At 38.8% G+C, this 19,610-nt stretch overlaps 1 protein-coding gene across 3 annotated transcripts in view; it reads left to right on the top strand.

The window, feature by feature from the left end:
• PCDH7 (protocadherin 7) overlaps positions 1-19,610 on the top strand; it is an 813,510-nt gene that overhangs the window by 531,424 nt on the left and 262,476 nt on the right. For 2 of the 3 annotated variants that reach the window (XM_078678364.1, XM_078678362.1), the window contains exon 3: positions 5,814-5,855. The exons of the other annotated variant lie outside the window; for it this stretch is intronic. In XM_078678364.1, coding sequence (XP_078534490.1) covers positions 5,814-5,855 — 42 coding nt within the window. The remainder of the gene's footprint in view (positions 1-5,813; positions 5,856-19,610) is intronic. 3 annotated transcript variants of the gene reach the window in all.

Below are 19,610 nucleotides of genomic sequence, written 5' to 3'. Positions count from 1 at the left end.
AGGCCCTTGACTAATATATTCGTGGTTTTGGTGAGTAGTCAACTTACGGGAAAAACCATTCCTTACGGAATGAGATCACGTGATTGTCTAGAGATACTTTACTGGTCTCTGACACTTTACAACTATCCATTAAAAGGCACCACATCAGTCGTATGTGAGTCATAGAGGCATTGCAATTCTCCTCCTTTTTGTCTGTTGTCTTGGAAGCATTGGACGATCAAAGAGCTTGTATTTTTTGTTTGGCATGTTGGAGTGCTAAAAGATTAAAGTTCGAGGAAGGAGTTTGTGCACTAAACTGGGTCCCACTCTGTAACATGTAGTGTCATGAGGAGAAGGAATTGCGCAATGCTCTTCCCTTTAGGTTTTTTAACTTATACCAAACCAAGGAGTCATACTTACAAAGTAGTATTTCATAGATGGCCCTCATCTGCAGTGTCATCTGCATTGTCTGTTTATTGGAAAGCCTGAAACGTATGCAGACAAATTAAATCCAAAATGAAGTGGACATTTTTTATAAGCTATGTATTCAGCAATATATTCAGTGAGTTTTGAACTGGAAAATATTTCAACATTGGTGGTAATAATAATAACAAGAACAGCAAGTATATGATACAGATGTGAGGCTAAGAAGGCAAAATCTGTAACATGAGAGATGTATTTTGATAAGGAGACTTGGAGGAAAACATGAGAGTTTGTGGTTATTCAAATGTTCGAACGTTATGTTCTGTGGACTGACTTCGAGCAATGCTTAAAGTGCACTCTTTAGTCGCTGATGCTGAATACAAAAAGTAGGCCGAGATGCTACCAAATTACATTTAGCACAAAAATGACATACAAAAAAAGATATTACAAAAACATTTCCTCCGGGTCAGTCTTACGTGCTTTTATTATCTTTAAGACTACTCGCTGAGTGTTCACACAGGTAGCACCTCACGTTTGTATAATAAGTAAAGAGACTTTTATTTCGGCTGTTTGTGTTGAAAGAGTGTGATAATGGCCTCCCTTTTCTTAATAAATCAACAAAAATAAAGTAACTGTAATTTTAGGGGCTAGGATGACAAAGAACAAGAGTAAAAAAATGAAAATGTGCATGCGTTGTGCCCTGAAGTTTTGTAAACTCCTTGGATCCTATTAATAAAAGACAGAAAAGTATGGGTGGAAATCTGTTTCCACTTGACATACTTTTCTGACTTTTTGCTATTCATGAACATTTCCCTTAGAAATTTATGAAACGCACAGGTTTCTCGGCATACTCCTGGGATGGATTGATGACTTTCCAGCCGATTCGTATTCCCGCTGTACAAAGTTCTTCATAACAGAGAGCTCAACACAGGAGGAAAACATTCTCCAATGCAAAAACACAGTCAGCAAATCTGGAGGTGATCAGGTGCCCTTCCCACCATGGTAGAGGACTTACTCCAGTACTGTGCTGGAGTACATTTCAAATGACTTAAAGAGTGGTTTAGGGTCAGAAAGGAGTTTGCGTATGTCCAGAAACATACATGTTTTAAGATGTTTCCAAACTTCCAGGGCAAACGTCACCTTGGAATGCCCACTTCCCACCCCTTGATGGAAATTATGACTGCAGAGTTCTCTGCAGTCAAGGTAAAGATCTCTACCCCATAAATGGGTTTATGCCGACCAGTAAATTAAATTCCTGGAGGGGCAAAAAATTTAACTTTGGTTGAAAATATATATTTATAATTGAATTCCCATTTGTGAATAGGCCCATAAGTCTATTTGTACAAATTTCATGTTTTAACAGTCATGCGCTATATTGTTTTTTTTGTTATTTTTTATTCTTTATGACCTACTCCACCTATGAAAAGCTCTTTGCTGCCTCCTGGGTTTGGTGTGTGCTATATACAATGCTGTAAGAAAGTGGAATATTAATTGGGGTGGATGGGGGTTCACTACAAGGAATAAGGCCACAAACTCGTTAAGATTAAACTCAGTTTCACTAATTTAAACCTGGGCTCAACCCCCTGGTTGCAATGCCACAGACCAGACAGGACTATCTGAAAAATGTGTTAAGTATTTAGTGGTAGCAAATAATTAAAAAGTCAAACACATGCAGTTTAGAAAAACAGAGCAAGACGTTATTGAGTAAAATGGCACATAAACAACAAAAACCCAGTAAGGGGTACCAGAGATATGAATTTTTAAAGATTTAAGGGGAAAAGCACCAAGAAAAAGTAAAGCGCCAATTAGTAGTCACTGTTTGCGGTTGACAGGGACCTCAGTGAGAATTCAGGCTGGCTGCGATGGAACGCTTCTCGAATACACCTAGATTGTACTTTCTGGCTTAGTCTTTAAAATGGAAGTTCAAATACTCCAGCGGGGAAAGGCTGCATGTTGTATCTGCCAAAGTCCCATTGAAGCTTTATATCCACCGGATGATGTCCTCTGAACCTGTTGATTTTTGAGGGAAAAAGTCCAAATAGGAGGTATTAAAATTTCGCAGACACTTTTCATGCTTTCACCTAGTCAGTATTTCTAGTTTTAGACTTGAGGCCTGATAATGAATTTGGTGGTGTGGAAGCAGGGAAGCACACCACTGCCCCGCTCCCACACCGGTAAATGTTACAACTGGCCACCCGCCAGATTACGAGTTTTCTTGTGGTCTGGTGGGCGGTTCTTTGGCATTTCCATGGTGGTGCCTATATAAAAGGCACCCCAATGGGAAAGCAAAAGCCTGTTCCTGCATGGCATGGACTGTTCAGTCCATGCCGGACAGGAAAGGGGGTACATGCATACATGGGGCCCACCTCAGGCCATGAGGTAATAGGGGCCCCTGTGGGGGTCCCCTCAGTTTCCATACTGCCACAAGTTTCATGGCAGGCTCACCACCATGAAATCTGTGGCAGTGACGAAACTCGTAATATGCTTGGCGGTGCCGCAGCAGCACCGCCAGCATATGTTGGTCCTCAGATCTTAGTGCCACCGCCAGAGATCATGAATCTCTGCCATTTGCAGCAGTCCTATGCCGGTCCAACTACCACCGCACCTCCATCGTGAATGTGGCAATCCCATGGACTGCCACACTCTTAATTAGGACCTTAGTCTTATTTTATGGAAATCAAAATCCTCCAGCAGGAGGGGTAGCTGTATCTGACATGGTAATTTCGAAATTGAACACTTTTACTATGAGGGCCCACTGAAGCTCTGGAGGACTTAGAATTTCAACAATGTTTTAAGTTTCAACTTTTCAGAGATTTGGCCCCGCTCCTCTTGGTTACCTGTTAGGCTTACAAGACCTCCGGCAGAGCACTTATGGACCAGAGCTGCAGCAGAGGCCACCAGCAGTGTCCAGTCCAGTTACATTTCCACTGGTCAGCTGAGTACTTTAGGAAATGGGTCTCTTGAAGCTAGCTGTATCCCAGTAGCCACATAGGTGGTCAGCCAACTGACATTTTGAGTAAACGTCTTTTTCTCGGTTAGAAGTGGGAGCACGTCCCGGTCTCCGGTCTCCACAAAAATCCCATACAGCAGGCCCAGGTCTCTCCTGTTCTTCTGCACATCTACAGACCGTTCTGATGAGCTGGCGGTAAGGTATCAGCTTTCTAGTTTTCACTAGCCAGTCAGTGGGTGTGTCTCCTTGACACTCCCTAATCAATGAGGAAAAAGTTCCCAGAGGCAATCCTTTCTACTTTTATAGCGCGTTCTCTTTGCCTTATTGCAAACTATCCCACGGTGCACTATTTTGAGCACATGCAATATGTCAGACTCTTTTTGCCCTGAAAAGAGGCTTCTGTTCTCCTCAGCTACACAAACCTTGTTTTGAGTCAACTCCTCTTCTCTGGTGCCCAACTGGCTATAAAGGGCTTAGGGAACACATAGAATTGTTTCCCTAGTTCTCCCTTTGCACTTAACTCTGAATGTCCATGCCCCATTCTGATCCCTTTCAAGTTAATAAAGTACATGGATACCCCCCAGCTGTCCTTCCTGAGCTGAAATCTATCACATACCTCAGAACCAGGTGTTGCTGGGAACAGGCTTAAGTCAATGTTTCTGCTCCAGGAACAGTCTTCACACCTCTTAAAGGGTACGTAATGGCATGCCCATCTGTAAGAAGGCTAACCCTAACTAACCTATGAAGGCTTAGGCAAATTCATTTTTAAATGCCACTTTTCTTAAATGTTTATTAAAAATCTAGCTTTACTATTGAATTGGAATGCTACTAGACATTAAACTAGTGTTTGAATTATTCCAGTAGTTTGTTCCAAACTGGCGTTTGCAGGGTTATGATTATATTCTGACCTCTACCATAGCTTCAGACCTTTACTGTGAACATAGCTTTTGGGGGGCTAGTCAGTGTAGGTACATGCCAACAAGAAATATTTGCATGTACCTCATTTAAATACGAGGCACCCTACCTTGTTGGCTACAATGCCTACTTAGGAATGACATTTGATATTTAAAAGTTGTGTTAATTCCTGTCAAAAATGGTTATTTTGAATGCTTTGCTTGCAAGTTTAAAGCCCGCAGTAGTCAGACTACACAGGTAGACCTAAAACCATGTTTCCTTTGTTAGCCTTCCATGTTCTGCAGTCCACATGTGACATTTAGCTTTTCCATAACATTAATGTATTTCTTGCACCATATACAATAGCCTTACCGGGAAGTTGAATATGCCAATTAGGAGTTAGCTAGTTTAACAATGAATTAGTTGACAGAGCATATACACTGGGGACTGAACAGCAGTGTACCAGTGTGCCGAGTTAAAAAACCAGCAGCATCAATCCCCCAAAAATTCGCATGAGTATGCAAAAAGAGTCACTTTCTCACAAATGCCATATCGAACATAAAACACAAGTTTATAGTTGAACAAATACCAATTTAACAAATTTGCAATTAAGTACAGCAACAACTGCCCTCCCTGTCCCTACCACTAAACTAACAAAGACAATATGCTAGTCAGCAGCTCTAATAATGCAGTTCTGAAGGGGGATGGGCAGATTTTAATCAGATCAGTTCTCGATTGTAAGTTAAATAACCCAGCCCACTGCTAGGCATAACCTGTACAAGCAGCAATTTGCAATGTAATTTTGAGCTTTTAATTAGTGAGAACACTTGCTTCCTGAATACTCAGCCATATGACTTTCTTCTCCCACAAATAACCTTAAATTGAATTTTACACCCAAATTAATATATACATATGTGTCTGCAATAAATAATGAAATATGTTGAGTCATTAATTGTTGGTTATATTGCTGATTATATTGAACTTCATGTTGCTACCTCATCGCATACTTTGGTGACTGATACTATTCTCCATAAGCACATCAGGGAAGCTCAGGATAGAATTCCTTGTTAAGCAGGGACACCTCTCTTCTATTAAATGAAATACTGTTTCATTGTTCTTACCTGGTATATTTTGATACCTGGAAAATGAATGTGAGGTCCATTGATAGATCGTCCTGCAGAAACAGTTGACAGTCCATCATCTTTACAGCAGTGTCTTTCTCTTGAGGTAGCTGCTACCTGATTGTTTGAGTCCTTTTGGAGAAAATATTTTGTGTTTTGATAATTGGTATATTGTGTTGTGGGATTTGTGAAGTAGCATTAAGGGGCTGATTTAGAGTTTGGTGGATGATGTAATAGAGCAGATGGGATATCCATCACAATTGTGACAAAGTACCCCACCTGTGAACTCTAAAACCCAAAGTCTTAAAATGTAATTGAATGATAATTCATATTCAACTGGTGTAAAACAATGCAGCTATGAATTGAATGTAATCACTTTTTTGTCAACTTTTGAAATTGTCAACAGACTTTCAGCACTGTTACAGTTGACACAATTTGTTTTTCAGATACTGATTTTTACCCAGATAGAACTGATTCAAGCACACAAGGTATGTAAAAATAATTAGCCAGTTTGCTTTCCTCCAGCTATTTTGCATCATCAAACTCATATTCATAAATAAGATATATCTATATACTTTCTTATATGACGTATTATAAATGTCAATATGAAACTCTTTTGGGACACTTTTAGCCTTCAAAACGATGTTTATTTCCCCTAATTAATGACCATTTCCATTTATGTCTGAGGTCAATCACCAGGATATCACCATTGTCTTAAAATGTTGCTGGTTGCTATGATTGCATAGTTTTACCTAAAAGTGGGATGGTATGAATAGTTTTGACCCATCATTACATTCATCCTGTATGTGCCAACGTCTGTTTGGCGTACACCAAGTTTTCACATGAAGTTCTGCAGTCAAATATAATAATTATGTAATTAAAGCACTCAAATAATAGCCTACTGATTCAGAAGGAGAAAAAAAGCAGTGCAATCCATGTAAGTTCAATTTATTATTGTCAGTATTAACAAGATGTATCATTCCAAAGTCTATTGTTAACTTGATACATTTGAAACAATACATCTATTGCTCTTTTTTCATATTAGTTTTCTCCAAACTGTTCTCTTTTCATATTTGCTTTTATAGCTGAACAATGTTACAAGAACAGAAATTAGCGCAACTGACTAGCTCTTCAGCGGTTTTTCATGTTAAAACCTGAATAGGTTATAAAAGAAACATAAATCAAGTAAATGTTTTAAAGATTTCAGATGCTAATTTAAAGAATAAAGGGCCATATTATCAAGAAAGGGCGATACATTATCGCCGCTTTTAACGGCAGGAAACTGCCGCTAAAGCGGCGATAATGGGCTTGATAATATGCCCTTGTGAATTCCCATAGAAGCCCAGGTTCTGGTGTTAACCTGGGCTTCTATGAGAATTCACAAGGGCATATTATCAAGCCCATTATCGACGCTTTAGCGGCAGTTTCCTGCTGATAAAAGCGGCGATAATGTAACGCCCTTTCTTGATAATATGGCCCAAGGTTTCCACATAAAAGGAAACAGGAATTTCCCATTGCTTCTTGGCTAACAAAGTATAATGTGGCCTGAATTTCAGTCAATAAGCATCAGCACATGATATCACAATTTGAATATAAGTAAAGTTCTTGCTTTCTATTTCATAGTTTAAAAGAAATGAGGTTAGTTTATTACAAACTAGGATCTTTTTTGAACTGCAGCACTTCAAATTACCTGTTAGAAGTGCCAAAAAAAGGAACAAAGGGGAAAAAGAGAATGTCAAAATGAAGGCTGCAATTAAATGAAACGTACCTCGATTTCACAGACTGTGGGAGAATGACAAGTTGTTTAAGTCCCTTAAAAGGGTGGATTTATGTCATTCTCCATTACACAAATGGAACATGGTATGTGATACAATATGATGATGCCAGTGGAGCTATTCAGATGATGCATTCACTTAGGGGAGTTCCCTCATTTTCATTGTTGCCAGTGCCGTACAAAAGATGGAACCAACAGTCACAATGAATGTAAAACATACATCGGTGTACTGGTATACGTTTTGTTCACTTTTTGATGCACAGGGATAACATTTTCAAGGTGACAATTACCTTCTTATGGACCTTCTAGGGGTGCAAGAATAAATTACACCTTGCTGGTCATAGTGACCACTTGTGAATCCAGTATTAGAATGGTTTAGTGCTTAGCCAGGCAGCTATACTGAGACTTCCCTGTTTAGCTGTGCTGCATACCCCACACCTAAAGGTACTCTTATGGTTTCGGTGAAGTGAGAAAGAGTACCATTCTATATTATGGGATTCATACTACCTTTAAAGCCTTTGTGTATTTGCATGTGTTATATTTATTGCAAATCACAAGTCTGCCAGGTCTACTGCCTCTTGATACATTTTAGTGCCCAGTGCTGAAGTGTACTGATAAAGAGCTGTCCCAAACAAACAGGACTATTTACAGTGGTAATTTATACCTGAGAATAAGTTACACACGTTTGCTCTTACGCTTTTGAGTAACTTTAGTACTTCTGGCTATTTACTATTTATGAGTGTAAAGTTACTCAAAAGTGCAACTCCAGCACCACCCCTGGCAAATCACTGATACTGCAACCCCCTTCCATAGAAAATGATGGAGTCAGGAACTTAAAATAGAACCGTTTAGGAAATAATGTTAATAAATTAATTCATTAATTAAAAAAAATTATATATATATATGTATATATATCTACAATAAATTTAATGTTCAAACATTTAAATATGAATAATATTAGAAATAATTGTAACTTTAATTTATTTAAAAAACTATGAAGTCAATGTGACTTAATATTATACTTACATCTTTTTTTTAGTATATTTAAATTAATTAAATATTTTATTCAAGATTAGGTTAAACACTACTGTAGCTTTTTATTTTGTTCTACATTTAACGTATATATATGACATTTCCATTAATATTTATGATAACATATTTGTACTAAATCTTTCTAATTTAATTTACTGTTACAATTTTCTATATGCTTGACCATAGTGAGATTTCCGACCAGTGATGCATAATTGATAGAGGAACTAATTCTCTCCTTCATATCTCTACAAGCATCAAACTTTTTTTAATCCTACCAGCGGGCCTCTTAATAAAGGAAAATATTAGTGCCATCCATTAGAAATTTTTAATATTAGATTCTATCTCCTTATAAATTGCTCCCTTGACAATAAAGATAGAGCTCCTCCACATGGGGAGGGTATGGTGAGGACTCGATGATGATGCCTGCCACCAGAAATTCTGATGGGTGAATGCCACTTTTAAAACAAATAAAATGACCTTCTTTTATGCATATGAAATCATAAAAATTATTAGAGTGGGTTGTCTTTCTTTTTCATCTTTTATACATCTTACTAAATGGACTAAATATAGGATGGCATACTTGCCATTGACACAATATCCATGCTATAGTGGTATGACTTGCACTTTTCTTGTCTGTGTCAGAGGAGAATAGGATTATTTGGTATGAGTGTATTTTGATTTTTGTGATTATATTTAGTTGTACCTCTCCCCTAGCCTTAAACCATCTGTCTCTGTCCCAGTGACTCATTCCCCTTGTTTAACTAACATGGACATACAGAATTACATTACAATTTTTCAGATTAAGACTGTATACAGCCTGAAGAAGTGCAATAATTGTGTATCCCATTCCAGAAATACATATACGTTTCAGTTTGTGCTTCTTTACCAAACCTGAGTAAGTGTAGTCAGGTAGCACAGTGTTAAACATACATATGTATGTAAGACAGTATCTTCCTAAGTTTGCATGTCTGTCTTTCCCTGTCCTTGAGTTAGGCCTGTGTTCTCCTGTCATTAAGTTAGGGTCTGGCTTCACAGTGCCAGTTTCAATGTCTGTTTGCACATGAGTATGTTTATGATAGTAAATGCTTCAGTTGTTCCTGGTTTCAGTGAAACTGTCCAAGTTTCTTCTTTGTTCAAGTTTACCTTTTCTGTCTTCATGTTTCAGTCTGTTTCCCTGTCTATGAGTAGCTTATGATTGTGCTGGGTATTATTATTATGATTATTTAGTCTGTATATCAGCGGGCTGAGTGATTTTTTGATCACCGATGGCAAGGACCTACCAAAGGTCGGATCCATCTCAAATTGTTTCAACAGTGCCATATTCACATAACACCATTTTAGCCCACACCTCCAATATTGTGAGAAGCCTCATTGATAATTTTGTTAATTTCAAGGACAATCTAGGCCACAAAACAAACATCTCTAAAACACATTATGTGGTCTGTGGGGTTATCAACGTCTTAAGGCCAGGCAAATCATTATCAATGTAAAATCTATTACAAGATTAAATGATTTCTCATATCGGGGGTGACTTTCGACACACAGAGATCTTGGTTATCTTGTATTTCACACAGGCGTCTCAGTTTAAATCAATCTGTGGGGGCAGTATTTGACTGAGCAAGAAAGGTAGGAAACAAACCAGTGCTGTCTATTGTGGAAATCTCTAAATGCAAGTGCACCCTAGTTTTATCGTAAAGGGCAGCCATCTGGGACTACATACACTGTACTAAACTGCGACGGTGTCATAAAATTGAATGGCTAAGCTATATTAAGAGAATTCCCAAAATATTGGACAAACCTGAATTGTTTACCTCCCCTCACCTTATAGTTGCAAGAGATGCTGAAGGTGTCAAAAGTTTATTTAGGTCTTTTTATAGGGAAGAACGAGAAGAGGAACAATACAAGAAACCTACTGTTAGGGACTTTGTCATGATTCAGACTTGTCATGGTACAGAACCCTACTTAGATTTTGTGAAGAATACCTGGGAACGGCTGTAGTTCGGTTAGGCACTATTAGAAGTCATCTAGGTTTCCCCCTTGGTCAATATGACTAGGTGCCTATTTTAATTTGTCCGTGGGATGAGGTGTCCCCTCAGTCTCTGACACGTTATATATTTTTTTGCAAGTATTATGTGTTTCCTTGGTGCAAATCTTTAATCCCAATTTTGAAAATCAAATACATTTTGTCAGTACAGACAGGTACTTTGCTTTTTGTGTATGTTATCTACTCCTTTGGTGTGTTCTTCAGTTGTTAATTTTTTTAACCAATTCAATTAACTTGTAGGGAAAAAAACTTGTTAACCAGTATGTTTTTAACTATTTTATTAATTATAAAACACTTGCGATCTATTACGATATTTTAGCTTTGCTGTATTTGGGTTATTAAATTGTTTTGTTCTTTTATGACCTTTGTTTAAAATCCAAAATATAAATTGATTGATTGATACTGATTCAGGGCATGTGGATTTGCTATACCAGGTGAGCCTAGATTTCAAATTCATTACATTCAGTAAGTAGCTGATCAATTGATAATGTGATGAAGACATTTGATTATATTGCTAGTCTTAGAAAATCACACATTGACTTTGGGTTGATATCAGAATAAAAGTTATTTTCACAAAACCTCAACTGGTATCAACCATAGCAGACTTATTGGTGTTTTAACCAGCTTCTTATAATGGTTATGTGGATGAAATGCAAGAATGAATGGGAATGGAAGTTTCTTTGTCTTGGTGGATAGATTATGGAATCAGCTCTTTCTAGTAATCAGACAGCAACAGACAATAATATGGCTCTTTTCTCTTGTTGGTCTCTGTCTGAATAACTTTCAGTCTGTTTTGAGCAATATAAATAAAATAAGTAAACAATTTAATACATAGGCATTTCTTGATGTACCTAAATATGGCTGATATTTTACATTAATGTATGTTGTTCACCCACAGAAGTTTCTCAACCACAGTCAGTATATAATTAGGCTCATACTGTCACCTATCCTATGACAGAAAGGTGAACATCATTATAAGTCTGAGAGCTGCTACTCCTAATTTTCTGAATGATCTTCTGTGAATCTTCCATATGTTATCAACATCTCATAAATGAATTACCAAAACAGAAACTACTTAGCAACTAAAATGTAAATGATTCACATTTAAATTCATTGGATCTCGTAAATATATGGCATGAGTCTAATGATGGGCATCTATGTCATATGCCGACACATATTTCACTTGAAGTCCATCTATTTTCTTTGTCTACCTTATTTTGCTTTTGGTTTTTGATTTTTGAAAGCTGAAATTTGGCACTGAGTCACTGCTTTCTCCTAACAAAAAGGATTCGCAGTGGTGGCAGACTAGTGTTTCTGTCCTAAAATGGCATTCAACTCCTGCATGGTTAAGCCACATTGCACTTAACTCAAAGTATGGAATAAGTGGAAATGCAAATGATGTTGTTCAAATGAATGAAGATCATGAAGAGAGCTCTCAACTTTGCCTTAAAACATGGTTTAGTATGTAGACATTAATTGCTATGAAGCACAGAAGCAGTTATGTCATAATTGCAAAATTGCAAATGTACTGTGACAGCAATACATCAAAACTGTCAAACTTACTTTCAATGAAGGTACAATAACTAAGTCATATTTGCTGCCTTTTTATTGACACCCTTACTGTCTTCACACCCGTTCATTTATAGAGTTTATATAAGGCTGCCATCAATTCATTTCTAGGGTTTGTGTAAGGCTTCCTGTCACCACAAATAAACTATTTAGTTTTTGTATTTATGACAACAATTGTTTTCTTGATCCATTTAGTTTCATTGGGGTAACTGTAACTGTAAAAATAGAATGTTATTTCAACATGGGTCCAGGGCCTCCAGTCCCACTGACATGGGTAATCTTGTAATAACTGGTGACAACTTCCAAATGCACATACTCAAGTGTATATTCCTTACTCCTATCAGACTCATTCTGCACCTCTTCACAAGCAGTATCATACATTGTGTCCTGTCCTCTTCAACCCCAGAAATCCCCATGGAGCATGTCTGGTGAACCAGGCCACCACCAGAAAATCATCTACATGGCTTTCTCGACCTGCATCACTCCAAGACACCTACCTTCATATGACCCACCATCCTGTTTTCATCCCCACATATACTCCATATGTAGTATTCTTCCCCCAAATACATACAAAAATCTTACCACACCTGACACTTCCAAAGATACACACATACCTTGTATCCTTCATCTTCCCCAAAACAAACCACATTCCTTGCAGTCTGTTCCTCTTCCTAATCCCTAAGGAATCCCCATAAATGACAGAGTTGCATTCTCTTACCTATAGACATCATATACCTGGGATTTGTTCCCCACCCATCCATACATTATTCAGACATGGCACTCTGACCTTCTCCCAAACACATACCTAACTCTCTCTATAACATCACTACCCCTCCTTCAGCCTTGAGAAAGCCCTGGCTTGTCAACCCTCAGGCAAAACACGTGTCGGCTGCCTTTCTGTCTCTATACATGACTTCAAATAAAAAGAAAAGAATAACACCGACGAGTACTCATTTTCTCAGCATATATGACGTCGAAAACTGAATTTGGTGATTCAACTACCCCTGAACTCCATATACAGAAAAGCATAAAACGAATCACACAGCTCATCACTCCCAAACACACATGTATACTCACAGACACAGACTTATACAACACCAGACAGACACACACACAATATATATATATATATATATATATATATATATATATATATATATATATATATATATATATATATATATATATATATATATATATATATATATTTTTTTTTTTTTTTACAAAAAGAGAGTGTCCACCAGTGAAGACGCACATGAAGTGACAGGCGAGGCTGCACTTTAAAACAGCTTCTTTTTTATTGCATTTGCCGGATGTCACAGCGCTTTCCTAATGAATGCCCTACGCGTTTCAGAGCCACTGCTCCTTGATCACGGGCTCCAGGCAATGTCAGCTGGTCGGCAAGTAGGAGAAAGCCGAGTCTCTTTATGTTTTAAAAAACTTGGAACAACCACAGGTGAGTCACGCCCTCCGGTGGGCTTGTTCCTGTCGACAGGTTTCTGGGACACGTAGTTTTCTCCTGCAGCAACTTGCATTTCTTAATCCTCTAGTGGATTTGCCCCCAGTGATGACATCTTAAATGCCGGAAAAGCGCTGTGACATCCGGCAAATGCAATAAAAAAGAAGCTGTTTTAAAGTGCAGCCTCGCCTGTCACTTCATGTGCGTCTTCACTGGTGGACACTCTCTTTTTGTAAAAAAAAAATATATATATATATATATTTGTGTGTATATATATATATATATATATATATATATATATATATATATATATATATATATATACAAAAAAGGAAAGAACTCTGGGTAGTTCTCAAGTTTAGGTGGAAAGGAGCTCCTGTTAGAGCACTCTCAACACCAGCGACACTCTAGATCTGCTCACCTCAAATGTCTGTTTTTCTATCAAAGTCTTTAAGCATAGGATTAGCACAGTGCCATCCATGCCGAGCTACAAAAGGATAAAGGGCCATATTATCAAGAAAGGGCGATACATTATCGCTGCTTTTATCGGCAGGAAACTGCCGCTAAAGCGGCGATAATGGGCTTGATAATATGCCCCTGTGAATTCCCATAGAAACCCAGGTTAACACCAGAACCTGGGCTTCTATGGGAATTCACAAGGGCATATTATCAAGCCCATTATCGCCGCTTTTGCGGCAGTTTCCTGACGATAAAAGCGGCGATAATGTATCGCCCTTTCTTGATAATATGGTCCAAAGTCTTTTGCCATTTCTACAGCAAAGTCTTTAAGCATAGGACTAGCAGAGTGCTGTCCTTGCCGAGCTGGAAAATGACAAAAGCCATTTATCCCTCCAGGCACAGTATTACAGCTTTGAATTGGTAAAATACCAACTCAAGCCTGAAATGAGTAAAAACAACCCCTGACACAGTGTTTCGCTCTAATTAGAGCTCTTCAGAGATGTATAGCTTTGTCCAGACACAAGGGAGCACCCAGTATAAGTCAAAACAAAACCCTTTCAGGCATAGAGTGACTCATAAATTATGCAAAAAAGAAGGAGAGAACTTTGGGTAGTTCTCAAGTTTAGGTGGAGAGCAGCTCCTGTTAGAGCACTCTCAAGACCAGTGACACTCTAGATCTGCTCACCACAAATGTCTGTTTTTCTATCAAAGTCATTAAGCATAGGATTAGCACAGTGCCATCCACGCCGAGATAGAAAAGGACAAAGTATTTTGCCATTTCTACAGCAAAGTCTTTATGCATAGGACTAGCACAGTGCTGTCCTTGCCGAGCTGTAAAATTACATAAGCCTTTTATAACTCCAGGCACAGTATTACAGCTTTGAATTTACTCCAGGCACAGTATTACAGCTTTGAATTCAAATCTGTAATACTGTGCCTGGAGTAAATTCAAAGCTGTAATACTGTGCCTGGAGTGATAAATGGCTTTTATCTCCTTTACAAATGATCGTGCTTCCTCCTTCAGTCATCTACACACTATTATTTAGGAAAGAAGTAGCTGAAAATTATGAATTTTTATCATAACATGCTGAACACTATATTGCCCTTTTTGCTTTATTTTGTCCACTAGTTCAATTTATAAAACATGTGATTCTGTAATACACGTATAAATGTCATTCTCTAATTTCTTTATAATTGGAGACTTCTGAGACACCTAATCGCTAAATATAAATAAAAAAACTTCAGAACTCAACTGTTATAAGTTATTACATTGGAGTTTTGATGTCACATTGCTAGCGCCAGAGTTAGTATCAGAGGTGAAAGGCAGGTCAGGTCTTGGAGCATAATTGAGGCAGCTGTTTAAAGCAACAAATACAAAAGAGCTTTTCTCTTCTCTATTTATGACAACGTATTATAATGGATAAAGTACCCCCAGACATACGTGATAAGGATATTGCAAGTCACCTCTGAGTTCCATGACCTTATAAAGGAACTCAGCTTCGGTCTTGTTCCTTTATATGGTTATGAAATTCTTTGAACACTTTTAATATTCCTACAAACTATGGCAGGGGGTACTTTATCCCTTATAACATATTTTTTTTATCTCATCAAAGTCGACATACATTTTTTTATAACCAAAACCAAATTAATCTTGTTATAACTAGCAACAAAATAAGTTGATGAAATAATTTTCAAAATATTTATTGCCTGCACTTCAGCTAATGTAGCACCTTTGATGTACACTTACTTAAAACTGATAACACGCACTGAAAAGAAAGCCTCTTGAAAATTAGCCTCATGCACATTTTAATGAGAAGAGTACTAATATTACAACATTTATTTATTTATTTATTTGCGAGTTTGTACCGCGCTGGATTCGACTCCCAGAGGAGTATCTCCGCGCCTTTGGCGTCTGACAGCATAGAAGAGGGGACCAACCACCAGAAGGTGTACAGAACTAATTAAAAAATAGAGCTAAAATAGGAAGGTTTTAAGGAGCTTTCTGAACGGGAGGTGGTCTTTGCATTCTCTGAGAAATTTCGGGAGGCTATTCCATAGGGTGGGGCCTGCCACAGATAAGGCTCTGGTGCCATATCTGGCTTTCTTTGCCCTAGGTACGCAGAGCAAACCTTGTTCGCTTGACCTGAGAGAGCGGGTAGGGACATAGGGGATAAATTTATTAGCCAGGTACGCTGGTCCAAGTCCGTTAATGCTTTTGTGAATAATACAGCAGATTTTAAATTTGGCTCTCTGTTTAACTGATAGCCAATGTAATTTTAGTAGTAAGGGTTTAGATGGAGTACGTGGAGGGGCGTTCAGTACCAGGCGAGCGGCGGTGTTTTGGACTACCTGGAGTCTGGCCGTCACCCCTTCATTTACAGACAGCAAAAGGCCGTTACAATAATCTAGTCTGCTTAAGACTAGTGCCTGTACTAGTGTCTTTCTGGTGGAGTCTGGGAGCAATGGAAACACTTTACGTAACAGGCCGATGATGTAGAAACAGGAACCCACTACCTGACTGCCGTGTTGTTTCAGGGAAAGTTCCTGGTCCAGTCGTATTCCCAGGTTTTTCACTACCTGTTTGGGCTCGGGAACTGGTCCAAGGTCTAAAGGCCACCAGTCCGGAGTCCACAGCAGTTTGGCTTCCCCGAATAGCATAACTTTCGTCTTTCCAACATTGCATTGCAAATAGTTGGAAGACATCCAGTATGCCACCGCTTTCATACCCCGGGAGAAGGAGTTTCTGACCTCAGTGGTGAGAGATTTGAAAGGAAAGAGGAGTTGGGTGTCATCCGCGTATGATACCGGGATGAAGCCGTATGTTCTCATGATGTTGGCTAGGGGTGCCACATAGATGTTAAAGAGAGTTGGGCTCAGACAGGAGCCCTGTGGCACCCCTTGGTAACAATACTGTAATAAACCTAAATAGCATAACGACGCACTGTACCTGAACATGTTTTCCTACCGTATTTTACCCATCACTTTAATAGACTTAAAGTCAAATATATGTATATGTGTCTGGACAATGAGGGTGCAAGCATGGTGTTGGTCTGCTATTTCCATCATTGCCATTTTTCAATCTGATATCAAATGCAAGATGTAGTTACATCAACTATCAAAAATAGGTAAACATTTACTTCTGAAACGATTCTCAGGTTTGTGCCTTTGACCTAGCATCTGTAAAAGTGTGCCGGTACTAGAAACAGGCAACATGAAGGTAGAAGCTTTAAAAACAAGTATTGGCAAAGCCAATTGGTTGTGCATGTGTGACCTATTGACTTTGCCAATGCCTTTTAGGGATTCTCCCCCAACATCAGGCTGTTTCCCGGCTCTGTGCCGCATCATCAAAAAAAAAATATTTTAGAAAGTGCAATGACGCGGCTGCTGATGGTCGCATCATTTCTCTGGCGCAGCATGTGTGCTGACATTTGCATGTGCAAACATCAGAACACATATGAGCGTCAGCAGAATTACGCATCTGCCATTTGCTTAAATTTTTTATTTATCTATCCAAGATGAGGGACACCACTTGGATTAGTAAATAAAAAAAATACGATTTTTTTAGGGCAAAAGTGCAAATGTGTGGGGTGGGAGTGTAACGGAGGAGCAAATGGTGGAGCAGCTGGGGCAAGGAGGAGAAAAGCATCGTATGAGGGAGGGACTGCAGTGCAGGGTGGGGAGAAGCACACATGGAGAAAAGAACAACACAATGCACAGGGATGGGGGAGAGAGGAACACAGAACACAGGGAAGTAAACCACTTGAGAGAGCGAGTAGCACATGAAAGTAACTGGAACATGGGGAGCAAGCGAACGAGAGGGACACTAAAGCCAGCCAACTGTAAGTAGTCCTTGGTAAGCCCACACAACGTCTTTGAAACCAGACAGATTGCATTGTCTGGTAGGCTCGACCTAACAAATCCTAGCATCAGTAAACACTGTTGGAGTTCATTATGGACAATGTAGGATGAAACTATTGAGGTTTTCATGTCCAGCATGTCCCTTGAGTTAGTTTTTCTAGGATGAAGCAACGTGTTTGTACCAAACTATCACGTGTGCAGGGTTGGTTAAATTAATTAGCAGTTTTCCCAATTACATTCGTGGTTTTTATTTGAAATGCTGCTAGATACACTTGCGTATCAATACACCTCCAGATTATTGTGTGTATGTAAGGACTGGCCCTTGTAAGTCAGAGTGCTATCTATCAAAGTTTATTTTAATTTCTTTTATATTTTGCAATTCTTAGAGGTTTTTAATGGTATGCTAAAACCGTGATTTATTTGTAATAAACAGTTTCCCTTTACCAAGTGAATGTTCGCAAACGCCTGTTTGTGCCAGAGAGCAAAAAGTCCTCATTATGAATGTCAATTAATTTTAGACTAATTTGGAATATATTGAGGAGGAAAAGCAAAAATGCAATGAAGCGGTAGTCCCCAAGGTTGCAGACATTATCACTAGATAATTACCTGTCGGCTGCAGTCAGACTCCCAAAGGCAGGGTTCAAACGTAGAAGGAGGTCAAGGGCAATTATCATTGATAGCTCTTATTAAGCGAAGACCCATATTTAAAACATGTCACGTTAAAAACAATGCCCAGTACTATGAAGACAAATCTGCTGACAGCAACCATTTTGGAATTTGGAAAGTAGTGCATGCAGCTAAATGTGTCAAGCTCAGCTGTTTTAAATCAAATTTACAATATTGGCAAACACTCGATTTTTAAAATATTTACTAAACCACTGAGTCAGGAATTTGCTGGGCATTGTACACTCTCACCCCTTCTACCATTTCACCTTTTTACCTCTCTGACGAGGCTTAATGATGCAGTAGTGTTTGGCTTATTATAGATTGAACAATAAGGCTTATTGGCACTACTGACTGAACTGGTTATTTACAGTGTGCAAAGTGATGCTTCGGAAGTTTCAAAGAGATCTGGCTGGTAGTATGAAAGGCTGGTAAGGGACGCTCAACAAAAGATAAATGACTTACACTGCACTCTATGACAGGTTCAGTTCCTGCCTGTTATAGTCTGATTTTAACCTTGGTCGGGGGAGGCCTGAATAAATCCAATTGCGTACCCCTGAACTAGTTTTAACTCACATTTATTTTTTGTTGAGCATCCTTCACCACGCTGACTTCACTTAAGGTATTTAGTATACCAATTGGACACAAAAAAAAATCCCTGAGCTCCCCCCTCTCAGAGAGGGGCTTATAGCCCGAACTATGGCTAAGTTCATAGTGCGAGGAGGTTGCCTAATGATAAAGCATGCCACCTGCTGGTGGGTGAGGGAAACCGCCCTTTAAAAGGGACACCCACTAGCATTCTTCCAATACAGTAGACCCAGGGCTTCTTTCGTGTCTTTTGTTGTCATTTGGGGTGATAATCCCTGCTGGTCTTTAGACCTCCTCTGGCCCCACCCTTTTTTGTGTATTGTTAGTATAAAAAGCCGACCACCAAATCTGGCCCATTTATACAGCATGCCAGACTGGTGTTCCAAACTTTGGGAGCTCTCAAATGAGATATGTTGTGCTTTTTTTCTTAGTAAAGGATGCACGTTTCTCAATGTAAAGAGCATTGAATCAGTAATACACCATAAATGTTATACAATGAAGAGAAAGTATATCAGTTGCAATATGCTCATATTTTCTTAGCCTCTGTAGTGCCTCAGGGGTTTTCTATCCCATAAAGCTATTTCACATCTATATCAGAATGACTTGGATAATTGATTGGGTTACTCAACAATCCAGACACCCTGCTGCTAATGAGACCGAATTTGCAGATACAAATATAGCAGATGCGAAACTCTCAACAAACAATTGTTTTCAGAGCTTCCAGAAAGTTGTGTGGTATGCCATAATTCTGACAGCAAATGGCAAGGGTCTTTTGTCTTTTTACCAAATGAAAGACA

This window comes from Lissotriton helveticus, chromosome 2_2 (assembly GCF_964261635.1).
Source record: "Lissotriton helveticus chromosome 2_2, aLisHel1.1, whole genome shotgun sequence".
NCBI classification, from domain to species: Eukaryota; Metazoa; Chordata; class Amphibia; order Caudata; family Salamandridae; genus Lissotriton; species Lissotriton helveticus.
This window is presented reverse-complemented; position numbering and strand designations above follow the sequence as displayed.